Raw genomic sequence first — 10257 nt, forward strand, 5'->3', positions numbered from 1 at the left:
GGGTTGATGTTTAAACTGGACAATGTCACAGTGGCTTACCGCAATATCAAATACAGGTCTCATATTTTTGGGGGTAATAAAACATTATTTTGGCTTTCTGCTGCTTAATTTTAATATGAGTCACTATGGTAGTACTTGGAGAGTTTTGTAGAATTTGTTTTAGGGTCGTGCAGTACTTGGTAAAACGTTTGAGAAACACGTGTATACAGAATAGGGAGAAAAAGTGTTCAGTAGAGGGGTATTATTAGTTGAGAGTGCAGAAGGAGGATCACATGAGAGGCCTCCTTCTTTAGGGGGATGGGCAGAGAAACGTGTGTGTGTGTGGGGGGGGGCGGTAAGTGCGTGTGTGTGTGTGTGTGTGTGTGTGTGTGTGTGTGTGTGTGCGTGTGCGGGGGCGTGTGTGTGCGCGCGGTAAGGGGCGATGTGTGTGTGTGTGCGTGTGTGTGCGCGCGTGTGTGTGTGTGGCTTTAAGAGTTTACTACCAACACCGCACTCACACACAGGGTAAAAGTTTGCAGTGTGGAGCTCGGAAGTGACGACGCTGCTGGATTTCACGCGTTTAAAAGTTGACTTCTGTGAGCACAGACTAACAACAGCGTGCTACCATTGGACCGATGAACCCATCATATCGGAACCGAAAGCCTCTCAATGGACAAGAAAAAAAAGGGGAAGTCGCCGCAAGTGAAGTGCAGTGATTGAGCGCCGTTTCAAACGCGAACGTTATGTGAGGAGCAGATTTTAGATATGAACGCGCACATTTTCATTGCGCCTCGAATCTTCCTCGCTTTGGGTTCGCTTCTGCGTGTTCGGGGATGTGTGCGAGCGCGATTGATAAGGTTCTGCTGCTGTTCCCGTTGCTTGTCGTCTGCGCCCTGGGACTTGGCTCCGAGCTGAGGGTTCGGGTCCGGCTCACCGACGGACTGGTGACCGAAGAGGTCTTGGAGGCGGACAGCGAGAAAGACTCCATATCGGTGGAGTTCAAGCAAGGAGACGGCACCCTCATCACCTTTATGGTCGACTTCAAACAGGTGAGATGAACTGATTTCCCCTTCGACTAAAAGCTCTGTGAGGGGCTTTTCTTCATTTTTACTGATGACTTTGAGGTTAGTTTTTGAAGAGAATGATCCTTTCACTGGGGTGTTTTGAAACACCGATGCCAGTGTTGAGTTGATAAAGTGGATTTTATTTACTTTCGCTTTGAAAAAGCATCTACTACAGAGGGCAAGTCCACAAAGGGGCACACAATTTCCCATACAGATAGATGACAAATGCCCATAATTGACCCCTGTGCGGCCACACACATGGCAAAAACCGCCACTGATAGTGGTCATACTGTACTCCCAATGTGTGCTCAATTTTCCCTCAATTGCTCGAAAGAGAGTTTGACCGTGGCTTTATGCCAGCAGCATTTCTGTTTGGTCCGAGGTGGCTTTCTAACTTAAGGTTGGTGTGTAAAAGGATGAATGACAACATGGGAAATATGTTAAAACTCAAAACTGACTTAACAGAGAACATACTGGCACACCGCAGTTTCGATTGGAAGAGCTCATCTAAAAACTTTTGATGCCATTTTGACCTCGAAAAGTACTCGTACTGAACAACTGAATACACCCATTACACAACCCCCAGTTTAGCAAACAATTAACAACAGGTTATATCCCAGTAGCTTGTGATATATTGACAGTGGAAACTTTCATGCCATGGGACCTTTCCATGAAAAACAAAAATAATATTGACTTAGTTTCCTCCTAGCATGCATTCCAAAAGATGCACTCTGGTCTGCCTTTATCATCCATGATGTCCTTGTAGCCTAGGATATCTGGTCCCTGACTGTGTGTTTGATGCCTACGATGTTGAGGCAAGTTAATCTTCCCAGTCGACATGTCAATTTTCATTAACTTGCGCTTTGAATAGGCATCTCTCCTTTCGAGAGTGGCACATTTTTCACATATAAATGCCACTGATTGATATGTCATGTATGATGCAACAGAAAACCATTTCACGTTGCATTTTTAAAACATTTTGGGGTGCGTTGCTATCACCCCAGCACAGGAGTGCCGCCCTGCAGGTTGTTTTTTTTCCCCCTTTTGTCATCCTTTTGAGTGAAAGAGTATTTGCTGTGGCTGTCAACAGTGTATGTTAACTGGCATCGCTAGATGAACATACATATACTGTATGTAACCAATAGTTTGCAGACCAATTTAGTGAAATTGTATAATTTCCTGCTGCACACCTGAGGGTTTCTCACGGCACACTGGCTGGGAATCAGTGAATTGGGCAAAGAGAGATTTGCCTCCATTAGTGGGGCAAAGGGCGGTGAACGAGTGGTTAGCACGTCTGCCTTACGGGTTTGAGGTTTGCGCTCTGGCTTTCCTTTTTAGAGTTTGCACATTCTACCAATATTTGCGCAGGTTTTCTCCAGGTTCTCCGGGTCCTTCCCACATTAGAAAAACATGCACGTTTCATCGAATACTTTTTTTTAAATTTTTTTTTACAATTTCTGTCCTTTAAGGTACAATTGACACCACCATATTTCATAGGCCTTATTATCGTACTCCAAGGCAACTGTACAAAAAGAGCTGAGGTACAAGTGTGTTCCTAAGCTGTGTCAAGGGTAGAAAATCGGTTCCTTTGTATCACTAAAGCCACATTTGACGTACTTGTTTAAAAGAATGTGAGCTACAGCCCAGTAAAATCAGTATTGTTTACTCATGTCTTAGACCACAAACCCCTCAAAACAAACTGATGGTTCCAGTATCTTGCACAAGGACACGTCGACATCGTCACAATGGCCGGGATCGCACCTCCCAACCTCTGGTTTGGGAGTCGATCACTATCACTCAGCCATGCCGCCCCTTCATATTACAGCTCATATTAAAGCCTGCCAACCGCAAGACCATGAAAAAACAGAAGTCTCAGTGCACCACCCCAGAGATGAACCGTTGTACATTTCGCCAGACTGAAAACCAGGAACACCAAAGGAAACTGCGATCGTTTGCATTAAGACTGTCTGAAATGGTGGATTGACAGTGGTCAGTCTTATAAATTAAAGTCTGCCAACTACAAGACCATCAGAAATAGCTACAAGTCAATTTAAGAGTACCATCCAGGAGACAAACTGCTGTATATTTAGCCAGACTTTAGACCCACAACACCAAACATCCATTCATTTTCTGGAGCACTTATTCTCATTCGGGTCATGGATAACTCAAGTCTATCCCAGCTGATTTTGGGCCAGGGGCGGGTTAGAGTCAGGACTGGTGGTAAACGATGGTAATCGCAGAGACAAACAACGATTCACATTCACACCTATGGTCAATTTCATATCTTTATTTGACCTGAAGAAGCGCCTTTTGGGGAAGTGGAATAGAGCCTGCGTACCCAAAGAAAATCCACACAAGCACCGTTCGAACATGTCAAGTCCACATTGAAACGTTCCAGTGGAGATTCAAACTGCGATCTCCTGAATGTACTTGCTAACTCCTCTTTACACCATTTCCCAGTACCAAAACATGATTATTGAAGTTCATTGGTCTCCCTATGTAATCATTGGACTACTGCAGCAGAATGTTTCCAGGGCTGTAAAAATGCCAAAGCAGGATCCCACCCCAATCACCAGCCGACCAATATGCGCACATTCACATTCAGACTCCTCATTAACTCCTGCCTCCATTGTTAATGAAGACTCCACAATGGCTTCAGATGTTCAGCTGACCACCAACCTTTAGTCTCCACTATAAAAAGTAATTGCCCATTCTTGTTCCTCAAGATAGAAGCTACATGATTGGACTCCATCGTGCTGATTACTGAACTCCAGTGTAACTCCAACTGTAACTCTTCCAGGGTCCAAATGCTACATGCGCTAAAGTATGTTCCCAAGTTGTAAAAGTGACTGGTACAAAGGCAGGAACCTTTTTAGGGTAGCAGGCTAAGGGTATAATACTTAACTTTTTTTTTTCTGTGCAGCAACCACAGCCTGTGACATTCATCTTGGGGTTAGACCACAATGGCCTCTTCTGAGAAGTTGATTGCCTATCCTTAGGCTACAATGTGGCAAAAATACGCCCTAAAAGCCCCAACCCCCTGAAGTTAAGCATAACTGAGTTTCGTTCATCTTTTTCCCCGAGAGAGGTAAAAGACAGCTGCTCTTACTTAGATTTGGGATACCCCACCCCCCTACCCCCTCCTTACAGCTCTCACTCCCTTGAATATTCCTAAACCCCGATCCAAGCCCAGCCAGCGCTTGTGATCGGAGACCATATTTAGCATTTTTCTCAAAGTAGACGAGTCGATCCAGTGTCCCTTTCCCTGAGCAGGAATCAAATATGGAAAGATGACGCTGTGTTTTACTGTGGAAAATGACTACTGGGAGACATGTCAATTGGGGAAGCTACAAGTCCAGAGCATGCGGGGAGTGTGTGGTTATGGGTGTGTGGTGCATGTGATTGCTTGCTGCCCCGCAGAAGCTGACAAGCCTGGTGAGATGTGAAAAGGGAGAATTTACCAGGATTAAGTGGGCATGTCTGACCTTTTTGATCCAGCGCGTCTGCTTGGCTAACCAAAACGGCTAATTTGCAGTTTAGGAGAACGGGAGAAGAGGCCATCGCCCCAATAATTGGCGCCCCCCTCCCATTCCCTCTTTCTATTCTCCACAATAAAGGGACATCGTCTGAACTTTTGAGCTGAGAGGCATCGTCGGGGTGTGTAGGCTGGGGGGACCCCTTTTTCATGCGCCCCCACCCTTCCACACACACACACGTCTGGTTTTGTTTATTTGAAATAGACCCTCTTATAGATGACTGTAGTATTCCGCTGCTTTATCTGCTCCAGTCCAAGGTCAACCCCCCCCCCCCCCCGCATACTTTTTTTTTTAAACTCACGTCTTCCTGTTCTCGTTCCCCCCCATATGTTTTTTATTCAGCTCTGCTTGCACTATCTCCAAGATTTACGGAAAGTTGGATGAGCTGTCACTTCCAGCTGCCATGAATCTTCGGAGCGCGTGGGAAGAAAAGTGTTTTAACAGTGATATTAAACACTTGGCGCATTACGCACAACACTTTGGCCGACAATATGCAAGTTGCATTTCAAGCGGGGAGTAAAAAGCCAACTTTTTCACCTTGTTATCAGGATGAAGTTAATTTTGATTGGAGTGATTAGTTTCCTCTTTGGTGACATTTCTGAAACATGATATGGGTGTTGCTCGGAAAAAAAACGCTACAAAGCCACGTTTCCACCGTGCGCCACATGCGTATTATTCACCAGGGTGCAATTTGGAGCAATAAACGCTGATCTCACTTGCTAGTTTTGTAGGCTACGTATTGCCAGTCAACAGTTTCATTTGAGCTGACCTATTTGATTTTTTTTTTTTAACAATCTTTCAAGTGGACACTACATTTACATTCAGATTTTCAAAGGTAATGTAACTGTGTGCAATTTTTTTTAACCCGAATAAAACCACTGAATTACCCCTTTTTCTAACATCTATATAGGATCATGTAAACTCTGTTAGGTTACTTCCTTCGAGCGAGGCATTGTCTTGTGTTCTGCACATGCTCTTTCTCTATCCGCAAGGAATTTTGGTCTTTGTAGTCCAGAAAGTAATTCTATGCGTGATATACCACTTACTACAGTGAAACTCCTCTACAACGAAATCATGTTTGCAGCAAGAAATGTTTCACAACAGGGGACTTTTCACTGTAACAAATTTTATCTCAGATTGTAAACACGAACACACACCAAAAAACGTATACGTGTACTTTTTATTTTTATTCCAATAGTGCATAAGTATGAGCATACACTTATTTGACACTTCATATAGCCAGCGTAGAAAGAAAAAAGGGAAAGAAATTGCGATATTTACGATCAGCGTTTACTTACATGAATGTAATGTATTTTATTGATGATAGAAAGTAACAAGCGGAAATGACGTCTATTTGTGTCAAAACGTTGCAGGAGTAACTGTCATGTAAACGAGTTATTCAGAATGTTTCGGAAATCGGAATTTCGGCGTCAACCCAAATATTGATTGCATTTCAACAAAATCATTATGGAAAATGAACTGTTTTTTTAGTGCTGGTATATAATTGTCTGGAGTGCCTTTTCACATTTGTTTGAGGTTAGTTACTGCACCTAACTGAGCCAAACTTTACAGCTTGCTTCAAGCTGAGCTTGACCACAGCAAATTTTTATCATAGGTAAAGTTTAATATTGCAACTGACCGGCCCCCCTAATGCAGGTTTTAGGGGCTTTTCTACTGCGAAGGCATGCGCACATGTGGAATTGGTGTTGCCGTTGAGCGTTGGGTAAACTTTTGGAAGATTGCTGATAAGATCTCTGGCCGCAGCACTTAATCACCCTCTGTTTACGCTGAACTCCCTCATAACTTTATACCAGATGTTTACTGTTCAGCAGAGGCGGATTTCGCCATTTTAACCCCCGATACAGTTGAGCAGTTCCAAAGTGAGCTCCATAAAAATTGAAACGCGTGACATACCTTTTTGATTTTTTTTTTTTTTTTTTTAACTTTTATTTTCCTATAGAGCCTGTTTGTTGTCCTTCGTGGAAATGGCAGCCTATTGGAAAATGGCTTTTGTCTTTTGTTAGCTATACAAAAGACTCTTAAGCCAGGGGTTTAGCCACTGGTCACATGACATTCGCACATGTTCAGATGTCAATGATCCATGCCTTTCTAGAACAGCATAAGCATTCATTTTCAAATAAGCAAGCTGGTCATGGTGGCACTTCTGAGCTGGTCAACGAATAATTAAAAATATGAAGTTAATTTCCTACATTAGCACGTTGCAGCAAAACGTGCTAATTACTTCCCATCACCGTTTTCAAAAAAAGCAATTTTCGAAGTGATGCACTGATACCTGTATTGTGCCGATACTGCATGTCTGTACTCGCTGTCGCAAAAATTCTCCAATACTATCACACTTTACCAGCCCCATGTATACCCACCGAGCAGGTGGAGTCGGAGCCAAGTCATGTCACCTGTGTGGAGATACTTTAAGGTCAACGCAGAAGACAACAGTAAACTGCAAATTATGCTCTGCAAAAGTGATGATGAACTCCACTTGGGAGGCGGCCGCACCACGAGCTGTGGCGGCAGGTTGTCTGGCAAGCACGGTGTTTCTTTTAAGCCCCGTCGCTCTTTCTCCGCGCTGATCGGCTCCAACTAAGGCAGCCCTTCTACTGTCAGATGAAGGAAGACCCAGCCTGTGGGCGACTCGCTGCGGGACAGCAACTTCAGTGAAGAGTCAAGAGAAGTAAGCGGCGGCATGATAATGCAACACTTCATATAACTTTCAAAAGTGTTGTGTTTGAGAGAACCTTATGTCGTATTCAACAAACACATGCAAAATTGACACATATTTGAGTAAAAGGTGTAGTCAGCCAAGACTGCAACAGATGTGTAAAGGCACTGATGATGTTGACTGTTTTACAATAGGAAGTCATATTTCATCATAGCAACAAAAGTGAATTGTTTCTCAAGTGTAGGTTAGCTGTCTTTTCTATCCTGATTGTGTTCAAAGCGTTATGGATACGCCCATTTTGCTGCAGCAATATATTGGGAATAAGACGCCGTAAAGCACACAATGTGTCTGGGGAAATTAAGAGCTGCAGGGATTAGATTGGCTCCCTGATTATTTATGACACAGTTTTGGCTGCTGTCCCATTTTAGGTCTTTGAGTTTTCCCATCTTGTGACTCTCATTTATTGTATTCCTTTTTTTTTCCCACTGCAACTTTCTTGCTGTCCATTTCTTTCCTTTTTTTTTTCCTCTTGGTGAGAAATGCTGGTGCTTGCCAGCTATGTAGCTTCAGCCTTTTCCCATGCATGACTGTCACTTCACCACAATGTGGCTCTGACTCAATGTTGAAACACCATCGCTCTTTGTCACTTGCACAGACTTTTTTTTTTTTAACAAGCAAGTTAAGTGTTGATTCCATCACTACCATGGCGTGAATTCACCTCGCTGTTGTTGTTAAAGCCCCGAGTGACTCCTTATATTCGTGGATGTGTGAAGTCGTTCATGTGATCAAATCCAGGCTTTGTTCAATCAAAAGGCATCCTAGACCTCAACCCCAATTATTACAGTGTCATTTCAAAATTCCATCAAGTCAGAATCTGACCAAATGAAACAAGTGCAGGCCCCGGAATGGATTGCTCGTTGTTTGTAAGCTGACAGGCTTGCTGTGATGTGCATGGGCCACTTTTTGATCAAAGTTATTATGCTTCACAATTGTAGTTGGACTCTTTTTACACTTGGCTGATCGTTAATGGTGGAAGAAAAATATATTTGGAACCCACACATTGCTGGGTTTTAACGACCTTTAACACATGTATCATCCATCCATTCATTTTCTAATCTGCTTATACATGTATGAAAGTTAAATTTGACAGAAAATTGCATGTACAGTTCATTAAGTTTGAGACCTGGAATGGATTCCTTCCATTGTTTCCTTTGGGATACGTTTGAAGAGTTCTTTTGAATTGTGTTTGATCTTTAAATTTGAAATAGCACAGCCACCTTTGCAGATGCATATATGCTTAGATCTTAGATTTTATTTTCCATTCTGCACTGAGTACAGTTCATTTTTTAATTTATTTTGTGCATGCAAATACTTTTTTTTCTCTACGTTCTTCCTTTCAATTTTTGCTGCTGTAAATTGTGAATTTCTCCATTGTGAGACAAATATTTTTTTTAAAAATCTCATTTTATCTTTCACCACTGAGTTATAGTTCTTTCTGTAGAACAATACTTTGCATCCATCTTTTAAAATCCACAGACATGTCAAAAGGACCTGGAATCAATTGAGGCATTGTGATGGTTCCTCAGGGACCTTGATAGATTCTGAGTCATATCTGAATTTAATATGAAAACATAAATCAAACCGCGTCCACCAGCTCCCATCCTCCTTTCACTTATCTACTCATGCCTGGTGACTAAAAAGAAAAAAAGTGGCGAAAAAGACATCCTTTGGGCAGCCCCCCCTGCCCCCCAACGGTTCCGAGTGATGTCTTTATCCTTAATCCTCCTCCCACCGGCAGACCAGATGTTCCTCTGTAACGCTGTGGATAAAGGGGGGGGGGGGGGGGCTTTGGAGAAAGATCAATTTTGGTGCACCTGTTTCAGCTCCTCCTTTGACCACAGGAACTCAGTGTGGCTCCCAACAAGCGTTATAATCAGTTGGCAACACAAAAAGTGCCTTAACCTATACTAATCGTCTCTGTGCAATGCTGAGATTTGCCTTATTTAGGTGTTGGGCTTATTTGTGTGTAACCTGCTTGAGCAGCATGGGGGGGAGAACATCATTTAATAAGGCCAGAAATGCATAAATGTAAGTCAATGAAAGACATTTGGAATACATTTAGGAAATGCATCGTAAAATAAAACAGGCTCTCATTGTTGTAACGCTTATCTATTCAAGTGTGTTGCAACAGGATATGAAAGTAGCAGGACGCCAGTCAGAGGCTGTATGGGGCAACAGCCATCTCCCTTGTTTAATCCTTATCGAGCGACTTCATTTCCTTTCCTATGAGCTGTCTCATTTCCTGAATGCAAAGTTTTCCCACCAACCAATCCGCTGGTGAGACAATTGCATTCTGTGTGGCAAAAATGTTTTTTTTTTTAAATAAAGGTTACTTCCCATTGTTGACAAAACAAAAAAGCCATAGAGGGGGAGCGCGCCTCTCTTGTTCCGTAGTTTTTTTTTTTTTGTTTTTTTTTTAATCTCATCCACTTCCAGTGTTTTCCAACTGCTTTGCTCTTTGGACAGCCAGGTGTGACCCAGCCCAAATGTGACATTCCTACCGTCAGAGCCCTCTGTAATTAGCTTCAAGTCAAGCATTTCTTAGCACGGAGCCGCCACCCCCCTCCCACTCCCTCCCCCCCACTCCTTTTGTGTCCCACTCCACCTCCTTTTGTTTCCCGACACGATCTTTAATCCCTGCCTTGCACCTGAGTTCTCGTTTGGGACCGCCCTTGTGGGCAACCAAAGCAAACACCCCCCCCCCCCCCCCCCCCCAAAACCCCACCACCCCCATCACCAAACATCTCAAAGCTGTGTGTTGTTTTAAAAGGGCAAACTGAGTCATTTAGTTGGGACACGGGGGTCTTGGATAAACATTTGATCGTGTCAGCTTTCTACAAACAGAAGCCCGAAGGGGGCAACTGGAAGGCGTTGTGCTCCTGCAGCTTTCAATTGCTTAGTTTGTAGTTTTCAAATCATGTTTCAGGCATTGTTGGAGGTC

The 10257-nt window shown here is 43.3% G+C and overlaps 1 protein-coding gene across 1 annotated transcript in view; it reads left to right on the forward strand.

Annotated features, from left to right (window-relative positions):
* Nucleotides 1-481: 481 nt before the first annotated feature.
* oafa (OAF homolog a (Drosophila)) overlaps nucleotides 482-10257 on the forward strand; it is an 18178-nt gene continuing 8402 nt past the window's right edge. Inside the window, exon 1 of the mRNA XM_019887727.1 lies at nucleotides 482-1028. Within this exon, the coding sequence (XP_019743286.1) occupies nucleotides 813-1028 (216 nt within the window). The 5' untranslated portion in view covers nucleotides 482-812. The remainder of the gene's footprint in view (nucleotides 1029-10257) is intronic.

The sequence above is a fragment of the Hippocampus comes genome, unplaced genomic scaffold (genome assembly GCF_001891065.2).
Source record: "Hippocampus comes isolate QL1 unplaced genomic scaffold, H_comes_QL1_v1.1 scaffold6, whole genome shotgun sequence".
NCBI classification, from domain to species: domain Eukaryota; kingdom Metazoa; phylum Chordata; class Actinopteri; order Syngnathiformes; family Syngnathidae; genus Hippocampus; species Hippocampus comes.